The sequence below is a fragment of the Tarenaya hassleriana genome, unplaced genomic scaffold, assembly GCF_000463585.1.
Source record: "Tarenaya hassleriana unplaced genomic scaffold, ASM46358v1 Cleome22, whole genome shotgun sequence".
NCBI classification, from domain to species: domain Eukaryota; kingdom Viridiplantae; phylum Streptophyta; class Magnoliopsida; order Brassicales; family Cleomaceae; genus Tarenaya; species Tarenaya hassleriana.
In genome coordinates, this window is record NW_010965541.1 from 2,041,115 (window position 1) to 2,057,222 (window position 16,108).

General features: G+C 40.3%; 2 protein-coding genes across 2 annotated transcripts in view; one reads left to right on the forward strand and one right to left on the reverse strand.

Moving 5' to 3' along the window:
• Positions 1–9,646: 9,646 nt before the first annotated feature.
• On the forward strand, positions 9,647–10,699 carry LOC104815084 (ethylene-responsive transcription factor ERF016-like). Its single transcript, XM_010543398.2, has one exon. The coding sequence runs from the start codon at positions 9,748–9,750 to the stop codon at positions 10,405–10,407; it is 660 nt and encodes a 219-aa protein (XP_010541700.1). The 5' UTR covers positions 9,647–9,747; the 3' UTR covers positions 10,408–10,699.
• Positions 10,700–11,754: 1,055 nt separating this feature from the next.
• LOC104815085 overlaps positions 11,755–16,108 on the reverse strand; it is a 4,508-nt gene continuing 154 nt past the window's right edge. The window contains exons 2-11 of the mRNA XM_010543399.1: positions 15,408–16,108; positions 14,790–14,987; positions 14,264–14,656; positions 13,912–13,975; positions 13,526–13,743; positions 13,317–13,424; positions 12,864–12,969; positions 12,555–12,766; positions 12,340–12,443; positions 11,755–12,223 (exon numbers count right to left, since the gene is read on the reverse strand). Coding sequence (XP_010541701.1) covers positions 12,079–12,223; positions 12,340–12,443; positions 12,555–12,766; positions 12,864–12,969; positions 13,317–13,424; positions 13,526–13,743; positions 13,912–13,975; positions 14,264–14,656; positions 14,790–14,987; positions 15,408–16,108 — 2,249 coding nt within the window. The 3' untranslated portion in view covers positions 11,755–12,078. The remainder of the gene's footprint in view (positions 12,224–12,339; positions 12,444–12,554; positions 12,767–12,863; positions 12,970–13,316; positions 13,425–13,525; positions 13,744–13,911; positions 13,976–14,263; positions 14,657–14,789; positions 14,988–15,407) is intronic.

The following is a 16,108-nucleotide window of genomic DNA, read 5'->3' on the forward strand; positions in this document are numbered from 1 at the left end:
TTCGAGTCTAACCTCACTATCTAGGGTTTATCCTACTAATCTCTCGATTCAATAGTCTAAACCCTGGATGCATAAACGAACGTTATCATAATCCCTAGGCAAATATTCATCTCTCGATGCAATACATGTTCCATTTACTGAGTTATTTCCAGGTTAGAATCTCATATGTCTATGCGAATTAAAACCCTAAATTCATTCAATCAAGTGGCCAACAAGATCAAACGCATTAAGAACAACTCAATAAACTAAATCAAATAAATAATACCACATAGTCTGGAATTAAAAACCAAAGATCCCTAAATAGCAAATTTCTAACCTACAGCAAAAGAACTATTCGCTAAACATCGAGACGTCAGGGTTCATATCAATAGTACAAAACATCGTAAAATAGAAGAAATGAAGAATGCTTAGTCGATTTTCCGGCTTCGTAATCTTCGTCTTCCACTCCTATCTCTTGCCTCTTGAAAATCACCCCCTTTTGTGTGCTCTATGGTGTATTCTCTGTGTAAAACTTGAATGAATTTCGACCTAGAGGCTTTTCCCTCTTATTTCTCTTCGGTTTGGGCAAAATTGGAAATTTTCCCGAATCTGGGGGTCGAACCGATCGTTTCGGAAAACCAAACCGATCGATTCGACTTTCTGAGCAATCTTCCAATTTCTGCGATGCTGAAACGATCGTTTCGTCCATCCCGAACCGATCGTTTCGTGTCTCTGAGCAGTTTCGATGGGCTTCACGAATTCGCTCATAACTTCCTGCTCCGATATCCGATTTGGGTGATCTTGATGTCTATGCGTAGATATTGAGAAGAGCTTTCCAATGATGTAGAGAATGCATGTTTTGGACTTGTGAAGTGAAAGTTATTGAACTTGCAAATTCGGACGTTTTCTGAGCTTCACGTTTTTCCTGGAAACACTCCAAATATTCCCGTTTCGTCCGTGATGTTCCGTAGCCCATGTTTTCCGCTCCTTTTGCTCTTTTTATGTGTGAAAACCTGTTTAAACATCAAAGAAAACAACCATGCAATGTCGAAGCAAAATGTGCCCTAGAATGCCTACAAATATGTAAAACAGAGTGAAATACGCTAGACATCCTATATCAAAACGTCACCCAAAATACGTGTCATCAAACTCCCCCAGACTGAAACCTTTGCTCGTCCTCGAGCAAATACTCTGTGAAAAACAATCTGAAAGGAGGACGAGACAATGACATAACTCAAAATGATAATCGAAAGAGAAACCTCTATCCGACCTAGATCCCCGTGAACAATGACCAAGTCTGTCTAATATGATCTCCCTCTCTAAAAGATAGTCTTTCCTAGCTATGGGATCTATACCGCTACCCAGAACCAATCTAAGGACTTCAATCATCTATCAAGCATGTTTTTCGAACCTATTATGTCATTCTACCTAATCGTATCTAGTCTACGCTTTCGGCATCCATTCTTTTTATCGTTCTCTCCTTTTTTTCATCTAGCTAGACTTTCTCTTTTTTTTTCTTTTACTAGCATCTCGGGTTCCTAGGACGTTGAAGTTGAAAGGTTCCTAATCAAATTGTTTTTCGATTTTGTTTTATTGGATAACCCGACCCACAACTTAGACCCGAACTATCAAATCGATGCACTCATGTCCTCGAACGATTTTTGTTGACGAGATAATGACAGCGGAGTGTCGAGATGCTCACTATCTTTTTCTGCTCATAAAAAAAATAAGAATGCATTTGATAATAGACTTTACTGATTTCAACAAACATGAGAAATGTTCTTATAGAAACTTTTCTACCTGACTAGACAACATCGGTCCCGTGGATTCCAACCAACGATTTCTATCCCACAAACCATTCTAGACAATCCTAAAGGTCAAGCAATCAATTCAACATAACATAACCACGTTCAACGGATCACAATGTTTTCAAGACGTTTCTACTCTCTCATACCATAAATTATCACATCAATGCTCAAAACGGTTTTATGCACGTGATCTTTATATATCCTAAGTGCTATATGTAAATGCATAATCCTAACAACAAGCTATATGATCCTAGAACACTCTATGTGCACATGCAACTAAAAAGTGAAAAGAAAAAAAATAAAAAAAAATACATGCAACACTACTCTAAATAGATATGGTTTGGCGTTAGATGAATCCTCCCCCAGACTTGAACTAGACACTGTCCTCAGTGTCAATTCTCATCTAGTAGAGGCAACCAATAAGATGAGTCAAGAGAGAAGTAAATTAAAAAGGGAAAAGAATACTTAGCTCGCGATGTTCATTCACTCGCACTTAAGTCTGCCTACGTCTATCGCATAGCTAGCTTCTTTGCCTCCTCAATAGCTCCTCATTAGAACTCAACCTGGTGATAAGAGACACAAACCAATATCCGATGCAAAAAGAAAAAGAAAGGGAAGAAAAACTAACCTAAGAACTCGGGTTGCCTCCCGGAAGCGCTTGTTTAAGGTCATTAGCTTGACTCGTCTTGCTCATGTGGGAGGGGGTTCAGGGGGAATGATTCTTGGAGGAATGGTTTTAGGTGGAATGAGATTAGATGGGACAAACTCACCTGACTTGGTATGACTTCGATCGATGTGATGTAGTTCTTCATTTACCTTATCGAGCGATCGAAGATTGAGTAGTGGTAATTGGGGGTCAGGATGGAAGTCCGATGGACGAGGTGGTGGATCTCCTTGAATATTAGTTTGGGGAACTGCTCGACCCGAGATGGGAATGGTCTCAGACGAGTAAACAACCAGTTCAATCTTATGTGATTTCACCTCGAATTTTCGCTTTTGTGAACATGGTTGATCAAACTGAACGTCTTCCTTGTGTTTCTTTAGGCGCGAAGGGAACAGAACCAGTGGTGGTCTTGGCGGTGGAGGCACATATTTCGGTTCTGTCTCTTCGTAGTTCGTCCTTAAATGCTCATCTACGATCAAAAAGTCAGACGTATAATCCAAATAAGCATTAGAACACTCACCTTTCTTGATGACTCGTGGTGTGACTAACTCATATTGCTCTTCAACCTTCAATGGTGTGGTGTTAAGGTACTCTTTAGAATCCATTTTTGGTTCTTCCGTGAGAGTTTCTTGTGACCAAACCGATGAGGAGATAAGATTAGCGAGTCGATTGTTGATGAGCTCGAGTCGCAAATTCACATCCATCAAGAAGCCCTTTAGCTCATTATTATCATTCTCCACTTTCTGCAAAACCTGAACAAGCATGGAGTTTATGTTAGAATCTGCCTCTTGCTGAGTTTGAAGTAGTGGATAAACGTGTGCCTCCTAGGTGGTTCTTCAAAATGGTAGTATGCCTCATAACCTTGATCGAATTGTAATGGGGTTGTAGGCTGATATGTCTGGAATTGATAGGATCCCTGATTCTGATGGTAGTTGAAATCTCACTGTTGAGCATCCGAAGCATATCAATCATAGGAGAGGTCGGGATAATGCGTCCAATCCAAAACATAAGGATCGGGGTACGGATCATCCATGTAATAGCTCATATTCTCAATTCTCTACTCATACTCTAAAAAGGACGTACCTGCACAAACAAAGGAAGACAAAGAGAAAAGGAGACGAAGGGAAAGAAGAAGAAAATAAAAAGAAAAAGAAAATAGACCCAGACCATATAGGATCTAATCCTGTTGCCTAAATTATCCCCGGCAACGGCGCCAAAAACTTGATGTCGTCAATCTAGATGTAGAAATATGATCAAGTAATAATATTTCTAAACTCAACAAATACCGCAAGTGTACGGATCTTATGTAGTAGCTAGGGTAAAACACAGAGACAAGTAAACAACTGAATCAAATCCAAATCCAAATCAAGGTCTAGAGGAAATAATATGAGTGAGAGAATGTGACAAAACGAACAATAAAAACAGTTGTAACTATGAATGATAAACACTGCAGGTTTCGGGATTGCTTTACATGCAAGGGTGTTCTCTAAAGATGCAGATTATGTGGTTTCTAAATCCAATTCAGGGAATTCAAGATCTAAAGTAGAGATTAACTCTCTCGAGTCTAACCTCACTATCCAGGCCTTATCCTACTAATTTCTCGATTCAATAGTCTAAACCCTTGATGCATAAACGAACGCTATCATAATCCCTAGGCAAATATTCATCTCTCGATGCAATACCTGTTCCATTTACTGAGTTATTTCCATGTTAGAATCCCATATGTCTATGCGAATTAAAACCCTAAGTTCATTCAATCAAGTGGCCAACAAGATCGAACGCATTAAGAACTACTCAATAAACTAAATCAAATAAATAATACCACATAGTCTGGAATTAAAAACCAAAGATCCCTACATAGCAAATCCCTAACCTATAGCAAAAGAACTATTCGCTAAACATCGAGACGTCGGGGTTCATATCAATAATACAAAACATCGTAAAATAGAAGAAAGGAAGAATGCTTAGTCGATTTCCCGGCTTCGTAATCTTCGTCTTCCACTCCGATCTCTTACCTCTTGATAATCGCCCCCTTTTGTGTGCTCTATGGTGTATTCTCTGTGTAAAGCTTGAATGAATTTTGACCTAGAGGTTTTCCCCTCTTATTTCCCTTCGGTTTGGGCAAAATTGGAAGTTTTCCCAAATCTGGGGGTCGAACCGATCGTTTCGTATCTCTGAGCAGTTTCGACGGGCTTCACGAATTCGCTCATAACTTTTTACTCTGATATCGGATTTGGTGATCTTGATATCTATGCGTAGATATTGAGAAGAGCTTTCCAATGATGTAGAGAATGCATGCTTTGGACTTGTGGAGTGAAAGTTATTGAACCTGCAAATTCGGACGTTTTCGGAGCTTCACGTTTTCCCTGGAAACACTCCAAATGTTTCCGTTTCGTCCGTGATGTTCCGAAGCCCATGTTTCCACTCATTTTACTCTTTTTATGTGTGAAAACCTGTTTAAACATCAAAGAACACAACCATGCAATGTCGAAGCAAAATGTGCCCTAGAATACCTACAACTATGTAAAACAGAGTGAAATACGCTAGACATCCTATATCAAAGCGTCACCCAAAATACGTGTTATTAGAGCACAGTAGTATTTCTAGTGTTGTACGTGGATAACATTCTCCTAATAGGGAATGACGTTCCTATCTTGCAAGACGTAAAGTCTTGGCTAGGAACACAGTTTTATATGAAGGACCTAAGAGAAGCGGCCTATATTCTAGGCATCAAGATCTATAGAGATAGATCGAGGTGGTTTCTAGGATTAAGTCAGAGTACCTACATCGATAAGGTCTCGAAACGGTTCAAGATGCAAGATTCCAAGAAAAGAACCTTACCGATGAGCAATGGCACAATTCTTTGCAAGAGTCAGTGTCCTACGACACCTGATGAGCGAGAACGCATGGATAGGATTCCATCTGCTTCGGCAATTGGATTCATCATGCATTGCTTTGTACTCGACCGGATGTATCCTATGCGTTGAGCATTATGAGTAGATACCAGTCAGATCCAGGTGAGACACACTGGATCGCCGTCAAGAACATCCTGAAGTACTTGAAAAGAACTAAGAATGTATTCTTGGTATACGGTGGGTCGGAAGACGAGCTCGTTATAAGGGGTTACATCGATGCTAGTTTTCAGTCAGACCCGGATGACTATAGATCACAGTCTGACTATGTTTTCTGCTTGAACGGAGGCGCTATAAGCTGGAAGAGTTCTAAGCAAGCAACCGTAGCAGATTCTAGTACAGAAGCTGAGTATATTGCAGCGTCGGACACAGCAAATGAAGCTGTTTGGACCAGAAAGTTCGTTGGCGACTTGGGTGTCATTCCTAGTGTTGATAGCCCCATTGATCTGTATTATAACAACAATAGTGCAATCGCACAAGCGAAAGAACCTAGGTCCCATCAACGATCCAAACACATACTCAGACGATTTCACCTTATCAGGGAGATCATAGACAGAGGAAACGTGCACATATGCACAGTATCGACAGATGACAACATTGCCGATCCGTTGACGAAGCCTCTCCCTTCGCCGAAGCATGAGGGTCATGTTAGGGATATGGGGATTAGATGTTTAGCAGTCCATGAGTAGAGCAAGTGGGAGATTGTTGATTTTGTGCTCTCTGATGTACTGTTTTACGAGCTTTTATTTTGATACATTTGATGTATTGACACTTACTATAGTTTTATGGATGAGTGTTTGATTCATTACATGTTTTGCATACTTCAATATGTTATGAATTCCATGTATTGTTATGAACAATACTAAACTCCATAGTCATATGTCATTGTGGGAACAATGATGGAGTAAGACTAGTATGATGTGTGATAGATGATCACGGAGATGATCATGGGTATTGGATACGATCACAATCATATGTATTCGTTGGAGAACAAAATACTGGACTGACCCGCATGAGATTGTCACATAGACTAACGTCATGACTGGAATCTCATGTGACGGTTCCATGATTGGATCCTATGACCTGAGATATCTACGGAATCCAACATGAGGAGTTGTGTACTTTGAATATGTCAAACGTCATGCATAACACGAGGAGTATAAAGGCGTGTATCAGGTATGGCACGAATCATGTGCTGGATTGTAGATAGTCAAGATGGGATTTTACCTCTCGTAAAAGAGAGAGATATCGTTGAGCCCCTCGTGTGAGCGAGACTGTAGAAATATGTGGCCACACTATAGACGAACGTCGTCTATTTCGTACGGTCGAACTCAGTGAATGAGAAAGCAGTCGAATCAGATAAGGTGGTTTCTCCATTCCTTATGTTCGACATATGATATCGTGATACAAAAGGATCATCGACCGGAATTATCACCGACGTTCGTAAGATCACAGACAAACTCTATTCGGGATAGGTAGTCATAATGTCTTGCTAGAGACCGCATATGACTTGTATAACCGAAATGGAGATTTCGGGTTATACTACTATATCGGATGAGCCTACAGGGTCATACACATAGGAAAGGAAAAAGCGCGAGAAAAGACGAGAAATTTCCGGTGGAGAGGAGGCCAAACCGATCGGTCCAGCTAGTCCAGACCGATTGGTCCAGACGCTGGACCGATCGGTCCAGAGGTTTCGAACAAAGGTTGTTCGATCCGGAAAAGTTCCAGACCGATCGGTCTAGAGGCTTGGACCGATCGGTCCGCAGGTTTTAAAGTTCCAGACCGATCGATCCAGCTCTGGACCGATCGGTCTAGGCGTCGGGATTTCCTTATCTCACTCAAATTACGGTTTTGGGTTATTAATCCTTGAGGAACACCTCCTAAGGGTAAGAGGACGATTTCACAGACTTTTTGAGAGAGTTTTGAGATCGAAAAACCCTGAGTTAGATCACTGAAACCTTTACGCAAAGAAGAACGCGTTCTTTAGTCCTAGCAGACGAGTTCCAACCGTTGCATTCCTTTCCATCGTGTGGATACGTGAAGAGGGCGAGGTATTCTTCTTACCTTTTGTGATCGGACGATTACATCGATTGATACACGCCCCGGATCGATTGAGTTAAGTGTTCTAACGTTTCTACAAAATCATGCATGCTAGGTTTTAGGATTTCATAAAATTTTTGTTTTGCGTCCGCTGCGCAAACCCTACTGATCTATTAGAAATTAGATTCGTTCTAGATATCCCAAAAATCCCAACAGTAATGCGGCAGGTTACTCCAATTAGGGGTGGTCATTTCGGGTTTCGGTTCGGTTATTTCGGGTTCGGTTATTTCGGTTATAAAAAAATCATACCCAAACGGTTATATAGATTTATTCGGTTCGGTTCGGTTCGGTTTCGGTTCGGTTCGGTCCGGTTTTTGCATAATAAAATTATAACCAAACAGTTAAATTTTTTGGTTTATTCGGTTCGGTTTTAAATCGGTTCGGTTCGATTATGATATATTTTTAAAAAAAAATATTAATCCTATACAAATTTCAAAATATTTATCCAAATAAATCTATAAAATAATTAATCCTCCAAAAAAGTTACAAAAAAATCTACAAAAACTTCAATAATTAGATTAAAAATTAAAAATATTAAATTTTATGGTTTATTAGGTGAAACACATAAGGTACAAATGAACTACAAAAAAATAACACTAATAATAATAAGGGTAAAAATTAAAATATTATAAAAACTCTAATAACCGTTCGGTTAACCGCGGTTATTCGGTTATTAACCGAACCGAACCGAACCCGAACGGTTATTCAACTTCCTCAACCGTTCGGTTATTCGGTTATTAACCGAAATGGCCACCCCTAATACTTCCCCTTTTGAACCGAGAGGAAGATATCACGAATCATGTTGCCAATGTGCATGCGTATCTCTTGTAATGTCCTTCTTGTACCATCAAAAATTCTCGAGTTTCGTTCTCTCCACCGCTCTTATTCGGTTCAGTTCGGTTCGGTTATTCGGTTAATAACCGAAATGGCCACCCCTAACTCCAATAGTCCCTTGGCATAAGTTGGTTTGGTTCCCAGAAGGAACTCCGCAGTATCGATTTATACAGTGGCTTGCTGTTCATCGGCGACTTCGTATGAGAGACAGACTTCATCGATGGGGCGACACCATCTGTGAGTCTGTGACATGCCCCCTGTGCAATACCCAAGATGAATCGCATTCGCATCTTTTCTATCGATGTGAGTACAGTTCTCACATCTGGACTTGGTTTGCCACCAAGATCTGGAACAACCCACCCGCTGAATTAGACCACTGCCTTGCCTGGGTGAATCCCCGCGACACAACCGGTCAAGAAACCGATGCCTTCTTGTCCAAACTACTAATCCAGAATCTGGAACGAGCGGAACTCGAGATGATTCTGCCAACAAGAAACCTCGGCAGACGAATTGAGCCGTCGACTTGGGCAAATGGCACGTAACTCCATCCGCTCTTTGCTGGAATCCAATCGGAAATCGCAACCCTACTTGCTTGAGGACTGGTACTTTCTCACTCTTCCGTAACAATGGCTGCGAGGGTATTAATCTGAGTTGCGTCTCAAACTTTTGTTTGTGTTGGGTGTCTTTGTTCCATTACTCTTTTGATTGTCTTTTCGGCAAAAGTCCGATTTTTTTGTATATGAAATATTTTCACAGCGTATATATATACTTAACCATTTATAAAAAAAAAAAAGAATTAATAGAAAACCAGAATCATACGTAAGAGATTTTGGATAAAATTATGTCCAAATTCGAGAATCTTATCGTGATTCAATATATATACCAAGTTGTGATAAATAAAAAATAAACACAAAGCGACCGAGACAAAAAAAAAAGTAGATAAACTAAAATCAAGCACAACACTCAATAATAATAAAAAAATTCATTTTATAAAATATGGAAAAATATTTGGAACAAAAAAGGAAACTGGCCTAAAAAAGTCGAATCCTTTGGGAAACAGAAATGGATAGAGTTTTTTTTTCAATAATCCGTTCTAGAAATAAAAGGAAAAGAAGTAAAAATATAGAAAAAATATTTACCAAAAAAAAAGTAAAATGTAGAAAAAGAGTTTGGATCCGACGTGGTGTACGTCGGAATGGTCAGCATCTGAATTCTGGCACGTGCTTTCAAGACGCATCTCTCAACCGCGTCTTCTTTCTATCTTCAACGCGCCAACAAAGACCATCTATTCATATATATACACACACACACTTAAACATATATACACTCATAACCAGAGCCGCCATTTTCACTATCACACCCTTAGCGGCGAGCGTCCCTGAAGGACCACCTGAAATAACCCCAAACAATTCTGTCTGTGTAGATATACATACATAGATATATATACATGGATCAGTCGTCGTCGTCTTCCCCGAAGTACAAAGGTGTACGGAAGCGGAAGTGGGGGAAGTGGGTGTCGGAGATCCGTCTCCCGAACAGTCGGGAGAGGATCTGGTTGGGCTCCTTCGACACGGCGGAGAAGGCGGCGCGTGCCTTCGACGCGGCTTTATATTGCCTGAGAGGTCCCGGAGCGAGCTTCAACTTTCCGGCGAACCCTCCAGAGATTCCCGGTGGCTGCTCCCTCACTCCGCCGGAGATTCAGGCGGGGGCGAGCCGCTTTGCAAACGAGAACCCGCCGCCGGTGATGATGCCTTGTGGACGATCCGCGACGGAGGGGGATGATGATGATGATGATGACATGGATGAGGATGGAATTTCGGCACGTGGAGAAAACACAAGCCATAGTGGTGGTGGGGCCGCTTCGGAGCGAGTGGAGGATATTAACAACAATTATAGCAACGACAAGACGGCGGGTGATTACAAAACGGCACCGTACTGGCCGTTTTCGTGGGAGAACGATGTGGGTCCACCGGAGGAGTTGAGTTTTTTCCCCGACGAATCCACCAACTTGTTTTTTCCGACCGAACAGCAACTTCCATCTAATTTTTACGACGATGAAGTTGGCGATGATTTTTCTCACCACTCCCTTAATCTTTGGAACTTCTAAAAAAAATATATATTTCGACCAACCGATCATACAAAATTATATGGGTCGATACGTTTAATCATTTAATATTTTTTCCGGGGTACAAACCATTTGGACTTATCCCGTGGCATTTTTTTGTTAAAGGTATTATTTTCTTCTCTTCTCTATGAGTGGCTTTAATTTTTTTAGCAAGCCAACGCAACTGTATTTGTATTATTGTTGAAGAGTAATTAAGATATGAGTTAAACCGGTCACGTCATGTGTTTTGGATGGTCTTTACTTGGCCTCGTATATTTATTTGATTTAAAAAAAAAACAATTGCACTTTGTAAATATATTTTTCCCATAATATCTTTATACCTTTATCTTATCGATTTCTTCTTTCTAATAATTTTCCACAAAAAACACCAAAATCTACCGAATAAATCACTGCAAATCCCAAAAGTTATGTCCGATCCATATAGAGTTTGAATATGGATAAGTTCTCATCCAAAATCTGATATTTATTTTAGGCATTTAGAGTTTATTTTGTCGTAATCCTCATGTACACATCAATAAAAATCGATAGTGTATTGACATTGACATATATGAGTCAAACTCAGTCACAATGAAATATATAGTCGTAGTCACTCGTATTATCAATGAGTGACATGAAATATACCTTGGCACAAATCTAAAATGCCATGACGTCCTAGACCTATTAACAACTTTGAGATAATAATAAAATAAAAAAAACACCACAAACGGTTATGCATATCCGTTTGATAAACCGTGTTGGACGCCAATGATGGGATCCAATAAGTTCGAACACAGTTCGTAAAAAATCAAAAGAAAATATTTCTCACAATATAAATAAAATATGATTGTTTGATGTGTTACAATCTCGTGTTCTATTTATAGACTAATGACAATATGAGAATCATCAAAATGTAATATGGAACTCTATGAACTGCATCATTCAGAAGTGACATTAGTTCTACACCGTATGTGCCCATACCGTCCATACTGTTATTGATGTCCTCATCAGTCTCCCGTAGGAGATCATCCGTTCGGTTCGGTTCTTATCTCCGACAATAGTAGATTTGTCCATACCACCCATCTGACCGTGAATAAGGCTTTGGTCCCGAGCATGCAAAATCCACGGTGTGTGTTGAACATCATCAGAGAGGAACGGCAAAGAATCGAACAGAAACCACCAATGATGAGAGGACAGCAATGATGACGACGACGATGATATTAGAAATTCGTTTTGGTAATTTTGCGATTTGATGTTCAGTTGTAATAGATTACAGCAAATTCGTATATTGTTGTTTATATATAAATGTTACAATATAAACTGTAGAAGAAAAAAAGGTATCAGAAGGTAACATACAAAATTTTCCCACAATTCACTCTTTTCTTTTTCATGTTCTACAACTTTCCTTCTCTAAAATTCAAAACACAAAAGAAGAAGATGATTGACATGATGAAACAAGAGCTTTCATTCTCTTAATTTGAACTTTTTCTCTAAGAAAAGTTTCATTTCCAAAGATTTCAAATTTGTGACATAAAATTGGAACAAATGAACAGAGCCATCCTCCATCCATTGCATGTTTTCAGATTTTCCATACTTTTTAAGATTTGGGTCAATGGACATTCTCTGCTCATATTGACCAGCCAAAGAAACTGGCAAGCAGGTTATGAACAGAATCAATCAAGAAACGAGGAGAGAAACCATGGAAGAAGCAGAGTCGGGTCCGTCATTGTTGACACTCGGTATTATCCTTTCAGGGGAGACAAGTTTCACAAACTCTTTCAACTCTGTGAAGCTGCTGTGCTCACTGTACGGAACCTCGTACCTGATTTAATATGTTGAAGATTATTTGCTTTTTCAACATGTTTCTCATGTCAATGGAACGGGGCATGATGTCCCAAAAGGTTGAAGATGAGAGGAATAAAGATATGAGAGAATTACCTGATTATTGTACCCTGCTTCAACCTTCTACCTGGCGACTTCTTTCTCGCCTTGCTGGATGTCCAGCCGGTAGGAGAGAACGCAACTATGAGGCTGAATCGGTTCTACCCAACAAAAGAATCACCATCATGAAGAGGGTAACGGGAAAAAACACAACTGTTTGTGTTTAGATAGTTATTTTAAACAGAACAAAACACAAGTTTATGTATCTTTACCTTGTACCGCCTGGCCACATGCTCCAGCCGTTTAAAACTGGCAAGCGTCCACATGGGCACGACATGGATATGGCTTTCCAGTTCATTTACTGTAAACCACTGCATATCTTCCTTTGAGAATCCCAGACACTCTAGGATTTTTAGCTTTGTAACGTTGATGTAGACCTTTTTACGTAGCACACGAGCGACCTCCAAGAACAGTCTCTCCTTTCCTTTATTACAAGACAAGATACGAGCAAGATTCCAAATATTATGATCTTCTTCTCTGTATCCAAGATATAAAACATATGTGACGAAGAAGAAGTTTACCAATAGTGTAGCTGCCGATTAGAAAGAGAGTCTTGGGATTAAATGCTTCTGCTTGAATAGACTCGATGACGAATTGTATCACAGCTTCTTGCTTTGGAAAGTCATACTGCAACAATATGATATTCAATCATCCAGTGCTATCAACAAAAGCATCATGGTAAACAGCCAGCCCAAGATCAATTGTAAGATCTACAGGTGCTGCTTTTCTCGCTGCCGGCATAAAATGCCAAAGCCAGAGAAAGTAGATCCTCCTACCAAGGACAGTTGAGGTGGTTCTGAGTTTGGTTCTGGGTTCAACTCCTGATCAATAGATACTAACTATGTGTATGTGGACCATTGGTATTAAAATTTATGCTGTCCATCTTTACCAAATCTAATTAACATACTTGCTCTTGATGTGGAATATGCGTGGCAACAAAATACATTATACATGATTTTTGGTGTGAGACTAACCTGGGGGTTGCAGTATGTAGTATCGAGTATAAGAGAATCTATGTGATATCTACTCAGCCAGTTTCCCATATCTTCAGTATAGCGAAAATCACCCGTATGTAGTGTCGCCTACACCAACAAAAAAAGATTCCAGTAACAATTAATTTAAATTGTTAGTTAAAGATGCTGATAGGTATGCATTGCCAAACTGTATCAAGTTAAGAACCCACCTTACCATTGGGAGGTTCGAAAAGTATCATGATGGATCCAGGGCAGTGATTTGCGTCGAAGCATGTTACATAAATACCAGCAATGTTAACCTTCTGGCCAATTTGCAGGACTTGCAATCTCTCCCATGGGATTCCAATCTTCATATTTACCAACTTAGCTGTAACTGAGGAACAGTATATCTTCCCATGACAAAATGACTTTGTAAGACCTTGATAATCTGCAACATTAAAGAATCATATCTTACATGCGAATGTTGGTCTAAATATTGTAGAGAATGACCTATGTGATGAAAGCTTTCAACCGCAGCTTCGAGCATGGGTTTAACCATATTCTTCCGAACTCGAGATTGCATACTTACTTAGCCAAGAATAACAAAGCTACTTACGATCTAGATGAAAGTGAGTGAGAAACCAATGGCAACAGTCCCCTCTGAGGTACTTGAATGCGTCCTGCATACATAGATTAGGCCATACATAATCAACAGAAAGAAGATATCATATCGATTCTCCCCCAGATAAGTGCAGGAAGTTGAAGTTCCGTTTCATTTTCAATATATGAAAATCTACTAGTATACATAATCAACACAAATGATTATTTGTGCATATAGGTGCGCCTTTGTGCGTATTGCACAGATATATGAGCTTTGTATGAGAGGCAAGGGAACACATAACAAGGTTCCACATTTGATTTGGAACTGAGAGTCATGGTCATAATTGCAAAAAAAAAAAAACCATTACCACACGAAAAGGTGTCCCAGGAATGCAACACCATTGTGGAACAATTTTTGATTTTCCATTGCTAACATGTCTTTTATCAGCACGTCTACCACGAGAGTTTGATGGACCCTTTTCTGAGAGAGGTTCTTTAGGGGTCCTCCGAACTTTCTTCCCCTCGATAGCTAGACCGGGGAAAAATTCTGTTATTAACTTGTTTGCGGCTACTGTTTTGGTCTGAATGGCCTCTCGGGTTGATGATCCATCATCTGGTTGTACCTCTATAGCATGGTTATTCATAGAGAAAGGCTGAGCTTGTGCTTCAACTGAAGAGGCATTGGATTTTCTAAGTTCTCTAAGCGCATTCAAGATTTTCTTCCTGGGACCAAGTGCTGCTATACCTATGCTCAGGAGATCCTAGAGAAGACACTCACAGCCAAGTCAATTATCAAGCTCATATCTGACATAGAAAGAGCAAGCTCTTCATATACAAGAAAAAGTAAAAAATGTTCCATTTTTGCTCTGTTAAAGAAGCTCATAAGGGCTGTACCTCCTCTGTGAGTGACTGAAGGGTATCCCAGTAGATCTCTTCACGAATAAAAATATCTTCATATTTCGCTAAACCTAGACTCCTTAGCCATATAAGCACTTCAGACAGATCGTCAACTTGCCGAGGCAGCCGAAGAGGATCATCCACAGACTCTTCCATGAAAGAAGACGTCTGCTCATATTTCTTCGCTGAATCATCCTACACACAAATTCATAGGTAAATCATGTAAAGAATGTCAACTGACATCCGGCAGACATTTCCCCATTAACACTGTCAACACAGAGCTAAAACCAGAAAAAGATGAAAGATAGAACTTCATTTGTATACGTGTTTCCATTCACTTCGGTGAGAGCTCCCTTAAGCTGCTAAACTAAAAAAATGCATGATCAATCAGCCTATATTTTCCAGTTCACCATCTCATCACGATACTGTAAAAAGAAAACAAGCTAGCATGAATTTTCAGATAGCCCCTAAGATCCTCCCTCGTACTATGTCTTCAACTACTAAACACAAGAATCATCAACAGACAGAATACCGCATACTGTTCATAAATTAAAGATCAGTTATCAAACCTGAATACCTCTGCCAACAAAGTTATCATGTAACACGTAAACTTACGTGGTCATGTGGCCCATTATCCACTTTGTCAAGACACTCGTTGCTGTGAACCTGCCTCTGCTCCTCGGTCAAAGCCGAAATATCCATAGTACATAGCGGACACTGAACCAAACCTGAATCACCATCCCCTGAATTACCTTCTCCACCGTTTTCCTCTGAGCAAAGCTTCATCAGCACGTCAAGCTCTGTACCATCCTCAAGAAACCCGTCATCTTCTTCCATTCCACCGCCAGACCCAGGATCTATTTTCGGCCCCAGTAACCTAGCCTCTATTGAATTACACCGATAACCCTCCCGTCTGTCCTTAAAACAACCATCATTCTCTTCCACCTCAGTTGAACACTGCCCGTAATCCGTTTCCACTCCATAAGAGCGAAATGCACCACCATAATCTTCGACGCTGCAATCGATGCTCGACGGGATACAATCCAAGCTACATCCTTGAGTAACACTTGAACAGAACAGATCCACACCCAGAATGTGATTACCGGATCCGAATTCCTGGTCGGAGCAAGATTCGGAACCCATGTTCTCTTTCCCAACATCATAGTTTTGCCTCAGCTTCTTGTTCGGACGACGTGTAGAGATTCTGGAGTTGGTGGATTTGAGGGGCGCTCGCTGTGAAGTTTGTGTGGACGGAGGGATCTGGAAGTCGTCGTCGTCGGCCTCGGATCCACCGGTCAGCAGATTTTTCGGAAGAG

Excerpts from the sequence above, each read along its gene's own strand:
- LOC104815084 (XM_010543398.2), top strand. The coding sequence starts at position 9,748 with ATGGATCAGTCGTCGTCGTCTTCCCCGAAGTACAAAGGTGTACGGAAG.